The sequence below is a fragment of the Mus pahari genome, chromosome 5 (assembly GCF_900095145.1).
Source record: "Mus pahari chromosome 5, PAHARI_EIJ_v1.1, whole genome shotgun sequence".
NCBI classification, from domain to species: Eukaryota; Metazoa; Chordata; class Mammalia; order Rodentia; family Muridae; genus Mus; species Mus pahari.
This window is the reverse complement of record NC_034594.1, coordinates 71,051,972-71,069,912: the sequence shown is the minus strand read 5'-3', so window position 1 is coordinate 71,069,912 and position 17,941 is coordinate 71,051,972. Positions and strand designations below refer to the sequence as shown.

General features: G+C 47.0%; 2 protein-coding genes across 2 annotated transcripts in view; one reads left to right on the top strand and one right to left on the bottom strand.

Annotated features, from left to right (window-relative positions):
* Nucleotides 1-10,106, bottom strand: part of Atg4b (autophagy related 4B cysteine peptidase) — a 30,100-nt gene extending 19,994 nt beyond the window's left edge. The window contains exon 1 of the mRNA XM_021197365.1: nucleotides 9,957-10,106. Within this exon, the coding sequence (XP_021053024.1) occupies nucleotides 9,957-9,966 (10 nt within the window). The 5' untranslated portion in view covers nucleotides 9,967-10,106. The remainder of the gene's footprint in view (nucleotides 1-9,956) is intronic.
* A 234-nt stretch (nucleotides 10,107-10,340) lies between these two features.
* The window catches only part of Thap4 (THAP domain containing 4), a 47,487-nt gene continuing 39,886 nt past the window's right edge, over nucleotides 10,341-17,941 (top strand). Inside the window, exons 1-2 of the mRNA XM_021198225.2 lie at nucleotides 10,341-10,561; nucleotides 13,881-15,019. Coding sequence (XP_021053884.1) covers nucleotides 10,485-10,561; nucleotides 13,881-15,019 — 1,216 coding nt within the window. The 5' untranslated portion in view covers nucleotides 10,341-10,484. The remainder of the gene's footprint in view (nucleotides 10,562-13,880; nucleotides 15,020-17,941) is intronic.

The window sequence follows — 17,941 nt, the reverse complement described above, 5'->3', positions numbered from 1 at the left end:
AGGCCACCAAAAACTAGCTTGTGCTCCCCTTAAATTAGTATCCTTTCTGTATCTCCATTTCCTCACTGGTAAAGTAGAAATGATGTACATTCCTCACTGGGCTGAGGAGTAAGGATTCTAGAACTCTGAACCATCCAGGGAATGACATAAGCACACCTTCACAGGGCTAGCCTTCTCCAATCCTTGAAATGAGGAAGTATGTAAAGAAATCCATTCTGTTCCTAAATGAAAATGTAACAATGTACAGAAGTATCAAAGCAAATGTATGAGTTTCTTCACCAAAAGAGATTCTAACCTAACAAACTTTCCTCAAGAAAAACATACAGTCCTGGTATGAGGGGCAGACAGGTGAATATCTGTGAGTTCCAGGCCAGCCAGGCATACACAGTAAGATTGTCTAAGAAAGAAAAGATGGAACGAGAACACACACACACATACACACACACACACACACACACACACTCTCTCTCTCTCTCACAGAGGGGGAGGGAGAGAGGAGAGGAGAGGAGCGGAAGACTCCTAACTGCATTTGGAGCAGAAGGCTGCTATGCTACCACAAGAGTCAGCAGGGGTAACTTTGACCTTTCACCTCAGAGAATTGGCACTTAAGGCTTCATGGCTTCAATGATTTCAGTTAGCATCCTTAGTGTCCTTTTGTTGTTGCAGGCATCCCACTGGTTTGGAAGACAGGAAGAAAACACACACCACCATTCATGCAATATGGCACCTTACCTAGGCATACCCACAGTGTCAACTCAAACAAACAAACAAGCACATGATTGAGGTGACATTCACAAAGCATTATCCAGGCAAAACTGATGCAGAAGAGACACTCCTGACCTTCTGGATCTACTTTCAATAGAAAAAAGTGGAACCTTTTTCAAACTCAGGCTCTAATGGTTTGGAGATAACCCACACTTGGAGCCATACAGCTACATGCCACACTTCTCTAAGCTTCAGTCACTCCACTTAAGAAATGGCACCACAAGCTTTGTCTAAGGGGCTGAGAACCCCTTAGACAAGTGCAAAACCTAAGCTCACAATCTCTAACATGTTTACCAGTAAAGGACTCCCTGGGCACCATTCTCCACAGAGGTTCTTCAGTTCAACTGTGCTGTCTCGTTAAAGCCTTTTTTTTTTCTTTTTCGAGACAGGGTTTCTCTGTATAGCCCTGGCTGTCCTAGAACTCACTCTGTAGACCAGGCTGGACTTGCAGTCAGAAATCTGCCTGCCTCTGCCTCCCGAGTGCTGGGATTAAAGGTGCGTGCCACCACGCCCAGCTAGTTAAAGCCTCTTTATAACCCAACAAACATCACTTACAAAGCATCACGAATGGCTCCTGAGCCAGAGAGGTAAACCTTAAAGAGTTTGTAAGCCCCCAAGCAACTAGTTAAATTTGCCATTAGAGGACACGCAGAAGAAGTGAGGTGTCTAAGGACCCTCTGACCTATGAGAGAACTCTTACTTGGTCAAGCACCCTAGGTGCTTCCACACCCTCTTACTAGTACTTCTGTGATCACGACTACAAGAAAAAATGAAAAGTGTTTTTATAATATGACAGTTTAGTACTATGATTTAATAGTTTATCCGACAGTCAGAAAAATAGGAAATTATATTCAGTAAATGGAACTAACCTTTTTACTTAACCACAAATTACACTGTCATTCAAGCAGGAAGAATCACAAAAACATACAGCCAGTAAGTCTCTTTAAAAAAGATTACAGTAGGTGCTGGAGAGATGGCTCAGAGGTTAAGAGCACTGACTGGTTCTTCCATAGATCCAGAGTTCAATTCCCAGCATCCACATGGTGGCTCACAACCATCTGTAATGGGGTCAGATGCCCTCTTCTGGTGTTTCTGAAGAAGACAGCTACAGTGTACCCATACATAAAATAAATAAACCATCTCATTCTTACATTTTACTTCCATTACTTGAGAGTCTGAAGAAAGATGATCTTGAGTTTGAGGCTAGCCTGGGATATACAGCAAGTCCCTACTAGGAGCCTTTCATTCCTTTGAAAACGTCTTAGGACTAAGATAATGGTTTTCAGGGTTGGAGAGATGGCTTAAGATGGTTAAGAGCACTGACTGCTCTTCCAGAGCTCGAGTTCAATTCCCAGCAACCACATGGTGACTCACAACCATCTATAATGGGATCCAATGCCACCTTCTGATGTGTGTGAAGACAGCTACAGCTTACTCATATAAATAATAATAAAAAAAAAAGATCCATAGAGTTCAGATTATTGCAAAAAGAAAAAAGATAATAGTTTTCATGTAAAGAAATTTAAAAAAAATTTAGCTGCCACAAAGCACTCCACTTTAGTATACACACTAGACAGAATGTCTACATCAAAATCTAGTACTAGGAGGCTGGGGACATAGCTCAGTTAGGAGAATGCTTACATAGTTTACAGAAAGCCTTCAGTTCAATCTCTAATGCCACATTAATTGGGTTTATGGGTGAACCATTTATAATCCCAGTCTATAATCTGACAAAAGGATAACTTCAAAGTTAGCCTCCATTAACTGGAACAGAAGGATTTTAAATTTGGGGATATTTGCATATACATCACAAGATCTCATTAGAAAAAGCACTATGACCCAAATAAAAGTATGAAACTTATTTAGGCTTCATCTATACACTTCATACACAGTCAGGAGATAATTTTTAGAAAGTGTGTGTGTATGTGTGTACACATGCATGCAAGCATGTCAGTGCCTACAGAGGCCAGAAGAAGGCATGAGATCTGGAGCTTGCGTTACAGAAGGCTGGGTGCCAGGAACTAACATCAAGTTCTCTTAACTGCTAAGCCATCTCTCCAGCCCCTCAAAGTAATTTCATAAAACTCTTTTAATGTGATGGTGGTTTAACAAAAAAAATCTGTTTTGTTTTGTTTTTTTTCTGCTGTCTGTGTTTTACAGTGCTGGAGATTGAATTTGGTGCCTCATACATGCTAAGTAGACATTCTATCACTGAGGTACATCTCTAACTCCTTTTTTTTTTCCTCCTGGTTTTTCGAGACAGGGTTTCTCTGTATAGCCCTGGCTGTCCTGGAACTCACTAATCTGCCTGCCGCTGCCTCCCGAGTGCTGGGAATAAAGGTGTGCACCACCATGTCCTGCACATCTCTAACTCTTATTTTACTCTTTATTTTGGAAGAAAAAGGTTAGCTCATGCTAGCTAGTGTTAGGGGTTTGTCTGATGCTGCTATGTATTCAAATGCTAACCATTGGCCCCCAAGTCCCAAGGCACACATTCTCAGGGATACCAAAGATGTTATATAAGTTCTGCTCACCAATCTTCTCTGACTGGTTAATAACAGTGGCTGGCAGCCACTTACTGGAGAGAATAGAGGTAGGTGGGGTTTCAGTTATCAGGCTAGGGGTTGTAGGGAGGGGGAGAGAAGAGAAAGCAGGAGGTCTGTATTAGATGGGATGGACCAGGGGCACACGGCCAAGAGAAGTGGACCCTCAGGATAGATTGATAGAGCATAAAAACTGGGTGAACAAGTAACTTGGGGAGCGCAGCTAGGAATTAGCCAGTCTAGCATAGAATAATAGTTTAGGGGTAATCGCCCAGTATTTATGCTAAAACTGATTAAATAAATCGATAGGATTCTGACTCAATTATTGGGAGGCTGGCCAGGTCAAAAGAAGAATTAATAACATTAATAGAAGAGTTTTTTTTCCTAAAGATTTATTTATTATATGTAAGTACACTGTAGCTGTCCTCAGACACCACAGAAGAGGGAGTCAGATCTCGTTAAGGATGGTTGTGAGCCACCATGTGGTTGCTGGGATTTGAACTCTGCACCTTTGGAAGAACAGTCAGGTGCTCTTACCCGCTGAGCCATCTCACCAGCCCTTAATAGCATTATTAAATGATACACCAATAAGTACACATGGCTCCAGCTGCATATGTAGCAGAGGACGGTCTTGTAAGGCATCAATGGGAGGAGAGGCCCTTGGTCCTACGAAGGCTGGATAGATGTCCAAGTGTAGGGGTATCAAGGCTGGGGAAAAGGGAGTGGGTGGAGGAACACTCTCATGGAGGCAGGGGGAGAGGGGATGGGATAGAGGGTTACTGGGACGGGGGTGGGGTGGGCTGGGGAATCAAGTAAGGGGATAACACTTGAAATGTAAATAAAGAAAATATCCAATAAAAATGTATATAAATAAATATGATACAACAAGCTAGTCTTAAACATTTTGCAGCCCAAGATGGACTTGAATTTGTGATCCTCCTGATTTGGGATAATCTTTTCATACACTCGTGAAGCTGCGTCTCTGTCCTTTCTCATCTGCCTAAGCATTTTCTGATTGGTTTAATAAAGAGCTGAATGGCCAATAGCTGAGCAGGAGAGGATAGGCAGGTCTTCCATGCAGAGATAGGAACTCTGGGAAAGAATCAGGCATCATAGATTCAAGGAGGGAGCAACAGGTACCAGGACTGAATAGAGAAGTAACGGGTCATGTAGATTAGAAACGGGTTAATTGAAATGAGAAAAGCTAGCTAAGAGGTAGCCAGCTAAGGCCTAAGCTTACTAAATAAATACAAGTCTCTCTATGACTATTAGGAAGCTGGTGGGTTGTGACAGCCTTAGTCCCCTAAGAAGCTAGGATTACAGGCTTGGGCCACTAGAGAAGCCATGGGCTTTGTTTTGCTGAGACAAGGTCTCGTACTGTAACTCAAATTAACCTGGAACTAAGTAATGCAGGCTGGCCTCAAACTAGTGAAAAATCTCTTGTCTAGGCCTCCTCAGTTGTGGGATTATAGGCATGAGTCACCATATCCAGTTTTTAAGATAGGATCTCAGCAGACTTCAGGCTGGTCTCAAATCCTGCCCCAGCTTTTTAAGTACTGGGATTACAGGCACACACTACTATACCTGGCACAAAGGTTTTGGGGCATTTCAGATTGGTCTAGAACTCCCGAGGTAATCAAGGATGACCTTGAACTTCTCTGCCTGACAGCATCTCTGGGAAAGTGCACTGAATGCTAGGGATTAACCAAAGACTTTGTGAATAGTAGGCAAACACTCTACCAACTAAGCTTCACCCCCACCACCGCCCTCTCCCTTTTATGAGGGGGATGGAACTCAAGGCCTTGGACATGCTCCCTACCTGACCTCTCTTATTCCCCATTTACATTCAGACCCTGGACAATTTTATCTGGTAACAGCTTTCTGCTTCAGCTTTCTTTTTCCTTTAGCTCCAAGACTATCCAATGGCACCTTAACAAGGCTACTTGGTCATCTAACCAGAACTTCTGTAGTGAGAACTTTGGTTTCTTTAAAAAAAACAAAAACAAAAACATATAACTATCGTAAGAACATTTTCGTTAATCCAAGGTGTGGAATTGAGGCTGCTTCGGTCTACTCATAATAGCTGACTATGATTTGCCTCATGCTCTCGCAGGAGCATAGTTTTGCCACTGCAGATAATTTCTACAACTGTGTGACATTTGGATTTCTAGGAACTTTTCAGAGGGTATATAAATGCTAGGGCCCCAGAGAGGTATGGTGAGTTGCTGGTTGTTGTTGTTGGTCTAAGTTTGCTAAGTAGTCAAAGAAGAAACAAGAAATTAGATATCCTGATGGTAAAGATCAAACTCACCCCAAAAAACTCCCACTCAGCAGGAAGCAGTCTAATGACAATGGTGCCACTTTTCTACCCTGACTTTATTCAAGGGCTCTTCCCTCCCCCATCCTTTTTCCTCTCCTATATAGTATTAGGAGATTGAAAGGGTGGAAGAGAAGAGGTGGAGAAGGGTGAGAGAGATGAACCCACAAAACAGCAAAGACCAGCTACACACCTCACACTCAGCAAAACCAAAATCAAGTCTCTACCAAGCATGCCCGCCCTCATCCAATTTCCTTAGCGTGTAGAGTAAAACCCAGTGTCATTCCACTCCTCTTTTCCAGACAGGGTTTCTCTGTGTAGCCCTGGTTGTCCTGGAACTCACTCTGTAGACCAGGCTGACCTCAAACTCAGAAATCTTCCTGCCTTTGCCTCCCAAGTGCTGGCACTAAAGGCATGCGCCACCACGCCCAACCATTCCACTCCTCTTAACTTCCAACTTGCAAATAAAATCTGCTGTCTTGACCTTCATCACACATCTAGAATCTAAGATCTCCAAGTTCACAGCATCTCTCTACATGTCTTATTGAAGTAGGCTCTTACCTTACCTTATGTTTCTTCGGGCTTCATCCCTCTTCAGTGCACTCTCAACAAAAAAAGACAGAACAAGGCCAGCAAGATGGTTAAGCTCCTGCCTGATACCTGAGCTCGATCCCACATGGTAGAAAGAGGACTTATCCTCGGACTTTCACTCTTGCTACTGCATGTGTGCATGTGCACCACACACACATACTCACACATTCACACACACTCACACATTCATTCATACACACACACATACACACACACACACACACACACACACACACACACACAAACCTGCTCAGTAAGAGGGAACTCATGCCTGGGACTGGAAACCTAGCCATTCATCTACCTGGCTGGAGCTAACACCATGGGTTCTGGAGAACCTATNGAGGACTTATCCTCGGACTTTCACTCTTGCTACTGCATGTGTGCATGTGCACCACACACACATACTCACACATTCACACACACTCACACATTCATACACACACACACACACACACACACACACACACACACACACACACACACACACACACCTGCTCAGTAAGAGGGAACTCATGCCTGGGACTGGAAACCTAGCCATTCATCTACCTGGCTGGAGCTAACACCATGGGTTCTGGAGAACCTATAATCGTTACTTCACTACACCAGTATAACTCCTAACTACAGTCCAAATATTTGCCCATATATCCACAGATAAGTGTAGATCTCATTCCTCAACAAGGGAACCTCTCTTTGCAACACACGGAAACCATTACAAAAGAACAAACTGGCCAAAATGCAGAGAACAAGTGACCATGTGGTGCCCATCCCCAGCTGTTACATCTTCAACAGAACTCCTGCAATTTAGCTCAGGGACTATGGGGGAAGGCGGGGCAGGGCAGGGCCAAAAACTCTTAAGTCATAAGAATGGGAAGTTTGCTGAGAGATCACATCTCTTAGAATAACAGAGAAGCTACCCGGAATCCAATTATCATAACTGCTAAACAAGACCTGAACAAAGACAACAGCAACAGGCATGCTAACATGGAGGGGGAACTCTCAATAGGCCCCAACCCAGGACCGGTGAGAGCAGGAGAAAGTCTTCCTTTGACGAGCCTCCCCAGTATCAAACATGCTCCCTGAAATCATGCACAAGCAAATAACAAGATACAGACTAAGCAGGTTTTATTTATATACTAAGGAATACAGACACATGCACACAGTGCAAGGAGGAAATGTATGGGAGGGGCTGGAAGAAGAAAGGGGAAAGGAAAAAATTGATGTAATTATATTTTAATCTCAAAAGATAAATACAAATTATATAAAAAATGTTTGTTGTTTTTTTTTAATCCCAGAGCAAGTGCAACTCTGTTAAATTTCACATACTTACCTCAAAACCTCTGAGTCAAACTCAAAATAAACTCACAGTGACCCAGCAAGGATTCATGACTGAACCTAAAACATCTTTCACCATCTTTTCACTTAAACAAACAAACAAAAAACCCTAAACTGGGTGTGGGAGGAGGGAGGTAGCACATGACTTTAATCTCAGTACTGAGGCAGGGCAAGCAGCTCTCTGAGTTCAAGGCCAGCCTGACCTACAGAGTGAGCTCTAAGACAGCCAGGGCTACACAGAGAAACCCATCTCCAAAACCAACCAACCCTGTAGGCATGTGTCTGCATGTGAGTAGGTGCCTTAGGCCAGGGGTCCCCTGGACTAGAGTCCCGGGGGTTATGGGCTACCTAGCATAGGTACTAGGAACTGAAGTAGTCTTCTAGAAGACCAGCAAGTTAGTTTAACCACTGACCCATCCCTCCAGTCCTCCAGCTCACTGAACTCCAGGGGCATGGACCGCCATGCTGCTTTGCTTTGGTTTAGTCTCGACAAGAATGTCCAATCAGAGAGCAAAGGGTAGGTGTACTTAAGATGGGATGGAAGGGAGAGGGGGAAGGGGAAAATAATGAATTATCTTTAAAAAATTTTAAATATGCTTCCAAAGTGATATTTTTCTTGTCCATCTGCTACAGTTCCAGTCCCCTATAACCTGGCCCACATCACTCTCCCATATATGCATCATCCAGGCCTATATACTTCTGGTCTCCTGTAGAGAATGTCAGGGGCCTCAGACAACATTTCTTTACCTTTGTCCATTTTTCTAGTCCAATGTCTAGATTACAACTCCTGACACCCAATAACAAATGTGGTTTATAAAAAGGTCAAGGTAGGTGGGGCAGGATGGCTCACACTTTTAAGCCCAGCACTTCAAGGCCAGCCTGATCTACATCCTGAGTTCTAGGACAGTGAGGGTTTTGTGGAGAGACCCAGCAGAGAGAGAGAGAGAGAGAGAGAGAGAGAGAGAGAGAGAGAGAAACACAGAATACACAATTATAAGAACAACCAGAAGCAATAGTATAAGGGTGGTGGGAGATCAGAGGGTAGATCATAAAAGGCCATCCAGAATTATATCAGGAGAAAAACTGCACCATCATGCTGTAAAAAAAAAATAAAATTGTTTTATCAGCATTAACACAAGTCTTCAAACACAGATGTCTTTTGAGTTTGATCTCACAGCAGCATTAAACCACTTAATGGCAGCACTGGGGATGTACAAGCAGGTAGATATATTTCTGTGAGTCTTGGGTTGGTATCGTCTACATATCAGACAAGACTAAACAGTGAGGCCCTTGTCTTTAAAAAAAAAAAGTGGGGGAGAGGATAATTAAATAATTCATTGTATTATCCCATTCCACACCTCCAGCAAGCACTGTGGTGTGGCAGTTTCAGTTATTCATTCTAAAAAAAAAAAAAAAATTATCTTCACAAAATATACACCTGGCTCATGCATCTTGGGAAGTCAAGGTGCCTGCTTCCTCCAGCTACGGATGCCATAAACTACTGAAATGTGTATTAACTGTAGGCATCCCAGGTAAGAGCAGACTACATCTATAACACGGCTGTCAGAAGAAAAACATCAAAAGCAACGCCACTCAAGACAAGTACAACGAAATCAGGTAGCAGGACTCCTTCACAAAGGACTGAATTCTTGAAGGCAGGTCGCTCTTAAAGAAAGAAAAGAAAAGAAAAGAAAAGAAAAGAAAAGAAAAGGAAAGACAAGACAAGACAACCGAAAACGCTAAAGCTGCTGAGGGGGATGAGAGAAACTCTGTCGGGGGTGGGGTGGGGAATTTTAGCCAACAACGTATTTAATAGATTTCCATCTCTCAGACACCTGGCCAACATAGACAAAGAACAGCACTCTCCAGCTTTGGAAGCAAGAGTCAGTTAAAGAAGAAAACTAAACAAACAAACAAACATAACCCACCCGCACTTAACCCAGTATCAGGACCCCAAGAAGTAGCATGTGACCGATCCGCTGTCAGAACAGGAGCGGGGCTCACTGACACAGGTTATTGAACTTCAAAGACAAAAGATGTGCATGCTGTGGTAGCTGGACCAGCGGCCAACAACTTGACAGAAGTTAAAAGAGGTCGGCTCTCCACCGGACACGGCAAGGCCCAGCCCCGCGGCGCACGGGCCCTCCCTGGGCACCAGGGTGCCCGCGTCCTGATGCGTCCCCTCAGACTCCCTGCCCTCACGCCCGCAGCCGCGAACCCACAGGCTGGGACGCTCCCGGAGGGCCGCGGCCAGGCGCCGGAGGCCGTGGCGCCGACGAGTGGTCCCGCGAACCGGGGACGGAGCGCTGCGGGGAGGCGCGGCCCGCCCTGCCCGACACACCGGCCTCCGCCCCATCGGGCGGCTACGGGAGCCCGCCCGCGACGGGGCAGGCGCCCGCCCTCCTCACCTGCGTCCATCTTCCCTGTCCGGCCGCCGACTGACCGTGCCGTCGCTCCGACGGACTACTGCGCGACACGGCGACGGGAAGCCGCGGTAGCCAAGCGCGGCGCAGCGGAAGCGCGGGCGTCGCCATCTCGCCGTACGGCGGTGGGCGCGCGCGGGGCGGGGCCTCGGCGCGTGTGGTTCCTAACCGGACGCGGCCGCCCCGCCCCCCGGCCCGCGCCGCCGCTTCGGAGCCCCCGGGAGCCGGCCCGAGCTGCGCTCCTCCTCCGGCGCCGCCATCTTTCCGTACAGACAGCCACCCGCGCATGTCTCGGTACGGACTCACCGCCCGCTGCGGCCGCGACGCCGGCGCCGTGGCCGGGCGGCCCGAGCGCAGCGTGGTGGTGCGGGCGGCAGCGCGCAGCCATCTTGCCGTACGGCTCGGCCGCGGCCCACGTCCCGAGCTGTGTCGCCGCGCTCCCTCGGGGCGGGTCGGGCCAGCGGGCGGGCGGCAAGGATCGGAGCCTGGCGGCGCTCACGACCGAGGCCCGCAATGGTGATCTGCTGCGCGGCCGTGAACTGTTCCAACAGGCAGGGCAAGGGCGAGAAACGCGCTGTCTCCTTCCACAGGTACGCGGCCCGCCTCCGGGTCCGCCACGCCCCCGCCCTGGCCGGGCCCCGCGGGGAAACTGAGGCCGCGCGGCGGGGCGAGCTCCGGGGACCGGGAGTGGGGGGTCGGCAAGTCGAGGGCAACTGTGGGAGGTGGACGGGTCGTGGAGCTTTGTGACCTTGGCTTGGACCGCCGGCTTTGGGGACCAGCACGGCCATGCTTCGGGCAGAGCGGCCGGAGGCCCCCTCCGCCACCTCCACCAACGGGCGTCGCACTGATTTGGGCTGGCCCTGCCAATTTCAGTATTCTGCAAGGGCGCCTTCTCAGGTTAATCCTGCTCTTTGCTTTCGGGTAGTTCTCCACTCTTGCCTCCGCGGGGCAAGCCCTCCTGGAGGTGTGTGGCAGGAGTGCGGCCCGGCGCACGCAGCTCTACTTCCTGCATCCATAGCCCTCATCGCTTTCCTATGGGGTCCTGCGGCCCAGGCACGGGCACGGATCACCTCCCGCATCCTGCACTCTGACAGAGGCCCCGGGTGATGACCGTGGAAAGGGCTTTCCCGGGGGTTCTCGGGTGGCCCTTGTGCGGGCCGCGCCTTCCAAAGGCTTTCGAGACTCCTTCAGTTGGTCCTCTCCTGCAATTTCCAACAGAAGTGAACAGCGAGCGAAGGGACTCTGCCTTAAAAGTCACTTTGCACATCCTGCCACCTCTTAGTACTTGGTGTTAAAATTTAAAGATGGGAATGGCAGGTATCTGTTGAAAGTTCACAGGGTTACATTAAGTCTAGAGTCCTTACTACCTGGTTCAAAACAAAACCTAGTATCGTTAAACAATCTTAGAAGTCAACCAGAATGTTTCCATAACAATTTCATTTAGAACATGCCCCAGAAGAAGTTTTGTTAACAGATTTTGAAAACGAGGCAGTGTTACAAGGACTGATGTTGGCTTCCCCACGTTCTAACATGGTATGTGGGTAGACATTGCCCAAATTGGGGCGGGGGAACTCCAGAAATCTAGCTCACTAAACATTGATAAAGGTTAGAAGATGACATTGCTTACAACGTCCAGATCCATCCTATTAGGGCCATTCTTGGTCTACAGTAGGTTCCTCGAGGCTGGAAAAACTCAGGTGGAGCTCTTAGCACTTGAGAAAGCCTATCCTGTGTAGTCAGTTTGGTCTCACAGATCTTGCCTTAAGTGACCATTAAATAGCTTCATTAGATGAAGGAAGAAATTACTAAGCATGTTATTGAACATTAATTTTTTTCCAGTTTTCCTCTTACAGCATAAAATACTACATAAAATTTAACATTTTTCTCATTGGGGTGTTTTGGTGTGTGTGCACACGCGCTTGTCTCTGTGTATGTGTGTTGAGACAAGATCTCATTGAATGGCCTTGTTGGCCTACATCTCATTGTTTTAGTCTGCAGGTCTTGTAGATGTCCTTCCTTTGCCTCCAAAGCTCGGGAAATACAGGCATGAGCCACCAGAAACAACTGGTTTGGGTTTTGTTTTGTTTTTGTTTTTGTTTGTCTTTGATTTTTTTCAAGACAGGGTTTCTCTGTGTAGCCCTGGCTGTCCTGGAACTCACTTTGTAGACCAGGCTGGCCTCGCACTCAGAAATCCACCTGCCTCTGCCTCCCAAGTGCTGGAATTAAAGGCGTGCGCCACCACCCTGCCTTGGAATGTTTTTGTTTTGAGTCAGTGTCTCCATAGCCCTGACTGTTCTGGAACTCACTTGACCTTGAACTCTCCTGCCTGTGCCTCCCAACCACTAGGATTAAAGGTTTACACTACCACCCTACCCTATGACTGGCTCATTCAGCATAACTTCCCAAAGGTTCACCCAGGCTCCTAAAGGAAGTTTCACAGCTACTAAGAGAACTACCTAGGCGAGGCATACAAAGCACTCTCACCGGGAGGCTATGCTCCCTGATCTGTCCTTCTGTTTGTCTTGTTTTGAGACAAAAATCTCAGCAGAGATTGGCCTTATCTATAGCTAAGGATGACACTGAACTCTGCCAGATAGGCCTTGGACTCACTCTATAGCTAGATAGATGTTAACTGTGGGATCCTACCTCAGAGGAACTGATGTCACAGTTGTGCACCATTAGGCCTGGCTAGAGCTTTTGGGTCTTTATACTAAAGCTGTTTCCTATACCCTTAGCTACTTGAGCCTCAGCCGTGGTTGGTATTTAGCTGGGACTCTCAGATATCTCCTGGTCTCTTGCTCCCAGCTCTCTTGCCTGGCTTCTCTTTAGGGTTTTAGCACCCAGAAACATACTTTTCAGGTACCAGGTGATTTGGTCAGTGGTCCACTGGTGAAAGCTCTTTCTTTTTTGGGGGGGTGGGGTGAGGGGGTGGGGGACAGTGTTTCTCTGGATGGCCCTGGCTGTCCTAGAACTCACTCTGTAGACCATGCTGGCCTTGAACTCAGAAATCTGCCTGCCTCTGCCTCTGCCTCCCAAGTACTGGGATTAAAGGCGTGCGCCACCACAGCCTGACGTGAAAGCTATTTTTTGTTGTCTGGATTCTACCAGCTGTCTCTGACCATCCTTTGTGCTCAGGGTCGTTTGCCACACCTGCGAGTAATATCTGTAACCTTAATGGACTTACTATGCCTACCCTTGCTCTGAATAAGGATACACAGAGAGACTTATATTCATTATTATAAGCTTTGGGCACTCTATCTGGCAGATTTTCAGTTATTCCAACCCAACAACACTGGGCCTGGCCCACATCCCGCCACGTGACCCGTTACCTGTCCATCTTAGTCTCATCCTGGCATCTGCTTCTTCATCCGTGTCAGGCAGGGACTCTACTTCACATTCCTGCTTGAGACTATGTATTTCACCCTGGAAGTCCCACCTTTACTCTCCAGCTCAGCTATTGGCTGTTCAACTCTTTATTTGACCAACCAGAAGACTATGGAGACCAATGTTTACAAAATACTAAGGCAGGGCATGCTTCATAATAATGACAATACCAAAGTCAGACTGTAATCAGATCTTTGCCTGCACATAAATTAGCATTTTAATAATACAAAGATAATCTTTACACAGTGCACACACACACACACACACAAAAAAAAAATCACTCCAACAAATATCCTTTATTCCCTATAGATAGACTCAGGGTCCTAAAATATATACATTAGGACATTTTCCTTTCCGTTTCAATAAGGACCTGCAAGATGGTCCTGAAATCCTTATTAGGTTCTAAGCAGATAACATCAGTACAGGTTTGACTGCTTTGCAGAAATACTTGATTTGCTTTTATTGATAATAGTTTTAGAAGAAAGCATGTCAATATTTCTAAGTACTTTGTCATTTGTTTTGAAGGTTTCCCCTAAAGGACTCCAAACGACTGATCCAGTGGTTAAAAGCTGTTCAGAGGGATAATTGGACCCCAACTAAGTATTCATTCCTCTGTAGTGAACATTTTACCAAAGACAGCTTCTCCAAAAGGCTGGAGGACCAGCATCGCCTGCTGAAGCCCACGGCTGTACCCTCTATTTTCCACCTGTCAGAGAAGAAGAGGGGGGCTGGAGGACATGGCCATGCTAGGAGAAAGACCACAGGGGCCGTGAGGGGCCACACAAGCACAGAAGCAGGGAAAGGAACCATAGGCTCTTCACTGTCTTCAAGTGATAACTTGATGGCCAAGCCAGAGCCCCGAAAGTTGAAGCGAGCTTCCCCACAAGATGATGCAGCCCCCAAGGCCACCCCAGGTGCTGTTGGCCAGAAGCAGGGTCAGTCTCTGGAAAAAACTCCAGGAGCTGACCCAGCTGCCCCATTGGCCGGAGGCCAGGAAGAGGTGCAAGCGGCTACTGCAGAGGCTGACCACCAGAAGGCCTCTTCCTCTGCCGACGCTGAGGGGGCAGACAAGAGCGGCATTTCTATGGACGACTTCACACCTCCGGGATCTGGAGCTTGCAAGTTCATTGGCTCACTTCATTCATATAGTTTCTCTTCCAAGCACACTCGAGAGAGGCCGTCTGTCCCTCGTGAGCCCATGGACCGAAAGAGGCTGAAGAGAGATCTAGAGCCAAGGTGCAGTGGGAATAGTGTGGCCCAGAGTCCCCCAAGTTCCTCACTTACAGCAACCCCTCAAAAGGCTTCCCAGAGCCCCTCCGCCCCTCCAACTGATGTAACCCCTAAGCCAGCAGCAGAAGCCGTGCAGAGTGAGCATAGTGATGCCAGTCCCATGTCCATCAACGAGGTCATTCTGTCAGCCTCGGGGGCCTGCAAGCTCATCGACTCCCTGCACTCCTACTGCTTCTCCGCTCGCCAGAACAAGAGCCAGGTATGCTGCCTGCGGGAGCAGGTTGAGAAGAAGAATGGAGAACTAAAGAGCCTTCGGCAGAAGGTCAGCCGATCTGACAGCCAGGTGCGCAAGCTGCGGGAGAAGCTGGACGAGCTGAGAAGAGCAAGTCTCCCCTACCTCCCCTACCTAAGTGGCCTGCTGCCTCCCAGCCACGGTCAGTACTTAGCCAAGTGCTCCAATGCCTTCCTTACGCTGAATAGGGGAGGTTCTCCTGCTGTGTGTCAGGTCTCTCTGGGCTCCACATAGCCTGTGCCTGTTCTCAGTGGTCATTGGTCAGCAGCAGACTGAGTCACAGAGAAGGGCAGGAAGATTTAGCATTGCAAGTAGCCAGGTGTGGTGACTCATATCTTTAATCCCAGTGCCCAGAAGGCAGAGGCAGGTGCATCTGTGAGTTCTAGGCCAGCCTGGTCCACAGCTCAAGGTCAGCCAAGGCTGTATGGTGAGGCTTATGTCTCTAAAAGCAAACGAGTGATTTTATATATTTCTAAGTGTGCCATAAGAGTAAGGGCAGTGTGGACAGTGTTCAGTACATATGGGAAACTCTGCTGACTGTGTTCACTTCATCTGAATCAGTGTTTGTTAGTGCGGGTGTGACAGACAGACCTGGCTGCTAGAGCACACATTTCAGGGTCTCCTGGGCTTCGGTGGAGATAGTGAAGCCTGTGATTTTCCCTGCATCCTGGGAAGAGCAGCCCCAGTCACAAGCTGACCTGGGTGTACTGCTTTTGTAAGGTTTTTTTGGTTTTTTTTTTTTGGTTTTTTGAGATAGGGTTTCTCTGTATAGCCCTGGCTATCCTGGAACTCACTCTGTAGACCAGGCTGGCCTTGAACTCAGAAATCCGCCTGCTTCTGCCTCCCGAGTGCTGGGATTAAAGACCGCGTGTGCCACCACGCCCTGCTGCTTTTGTAATTCTTATCTGTGATGTTGCTTTTGGTGTTTTTTTGCTGTGGCTGCTAATACAGAACTTTCTGAACAGCCTGCAGTATCTACATTGTTTCTGTTTTCATTATTATTATGTTGCTACTTTCTCCTTGCTTTAGTTTTACTTCTGGCTTCTGCAAAGTTTCATAACATGAAGCAGTTCTCCCTGTGGCCCCATTCTGGACTTGCTGTATGCTACACTCATTGGTCACCAATGTTTTGTCAACTTAGCCTTGAGTGTTTCATACTCCTGGAGCTATTTGAATTGTGGTGATGGGCTCTGAAGGAAGTAGGTTAGTAGAGGGGATGTATATCTTGGAGTTATTTTAGATTCTATTATTATGAGTTTAGTGCTAGGCTGTCTTTAAGCCTGCTTTGTGAAGTGTTGAGATGTCATTGTGGCTGGCATGGTGGTTTGGACTTGGGTCATCAGACTTGTGGGTAAGTGTCTCTACTTTTGATTTGGGTCCAGAAGTGTGCTGTACCCTCACTGGTTACATTGTTCTTTTCCTGAGCTGAGACTGAAATCTCCCTGGTATGAGTCAGCAGATTGTTGCCTAACTTCTTGTACTCAGTCAGCTGATTGCTAGAAAGGTGAGGCACACTCTTACTGAAATTCCAGAGGTACCTATTTCTTCCTGTGTGTCTGTCGAGTTACTGGTTTTGGTTAAGTCTTTTTTTTTTTTTTTTTTTAAAAAAAAGATTTATTTATTTATTATATGTAAGTACACTGTAGCTGTCTTCGGACACTCCAGAAGAGGGCGTCAGATCTTGTTACAGATGGTTGTGAGCCACCATGTGGTTGCTGGGATTTGGACTCAGGACCTTCGGAAGAGCAGTCGGGTGCTCTTACCCACTGAGCCATCTCACCAGCCCTGGTGGGCCTGACCATGTAGCCCAGGCTAGCCTTGAACTTGTGGTTATTCTCCAGCCTCAACCTCTCAAGTACTAGTATTACACACTTGCACCACCACACTTGACTGTATATGTCGACTTTTGCTTTAGGCTTGAAAACCTTGTTCCATACGTCTGTTTTCCTGATCACTAACATGGCAGATCTTTCTCTCATTTAAAGACTCCCTCTTTTGAGCCGTGATCTCACTGTGCTGCCCAGGCTTCATTCCAGCCTTCTGTCCTGCCTCAGCCTGGGGTTCCCTCTGTAGCTGGAGTCTCAAGATTTAGTCCCTGCTCCCACTTCAAGGCTTCCCTCCTCCCTCCTCCCTTCCTTCCTCCTCCCTTCCTCCCTCCTGCCTACAGGGTAAGCCAAGTCTGGCCTTGAACTACTGATCCTCCCGCCTTACCCTTCCCCTCCCTAGTGCTAGAAAGATAGACTTGGGCCCACCAAACCCACCTGAATAATACTTTTCTGCCCTCTTAATTTCATAGGTCTCTTAATTTTATAGATAAATAAAGGGCTTTAATCTGTTTATCATTATCGGTAAGTTGGGAATTTTATTTTTAGCCTTTCCCTTTTTGTTGTTAATGTGTCTGTCTGGTTTTATAGATGGTATTACACTGAAGCTCTATCTGGCTTGGAAACCTCAAACTCAGCACTCCTCTGGCTGTGACCTTAGAGCCTTAGTGTTGCAAGTATGAGCCACCACACCCAATTTGTTACTTTGTTTTAAAAACAAACATTTAATTCTGGGTGTGGTGGTATACATGCCTTCAAGACTCAAAATCCAGAAATTCAAGATTTCAAGACCATACAGGGCTACAAGAGACCCTGTCTCAGAAAGGAAAAAAACAAAAATATGTATATATGCATTCATCTTTCTATGAATGTAGATAGCTGATCAGCTAATGCCTCCCTAGGTCAGATAGTCCAGGGTCTTCGTTTGTATTGCTTGGTTTGTTTGGTTTTTTCCAATTTTTATTAGGTATTTACTTCATTTACATTTTAAATGCTATCCCCAAAGTCCCTATACCCTCCTCCCCCCTCCTCCCCGCTCCCCTACCCACCCACTCCCCCTTCTTGGCCCTGGTGTTCCCCTGTACTGGGGCATATAAAGTTTGCAAGACCAAGGGACCTCTCTTCCCAATGATGGCTGACTAGCCCATCTTCTGCTACATATGCAGCTAGAGACATGTGCTCAGGGGGTGCTGGTTAGTTCATATTGTTGTTCCACCTATAGGGTTGCAGCCCCTTCAGCT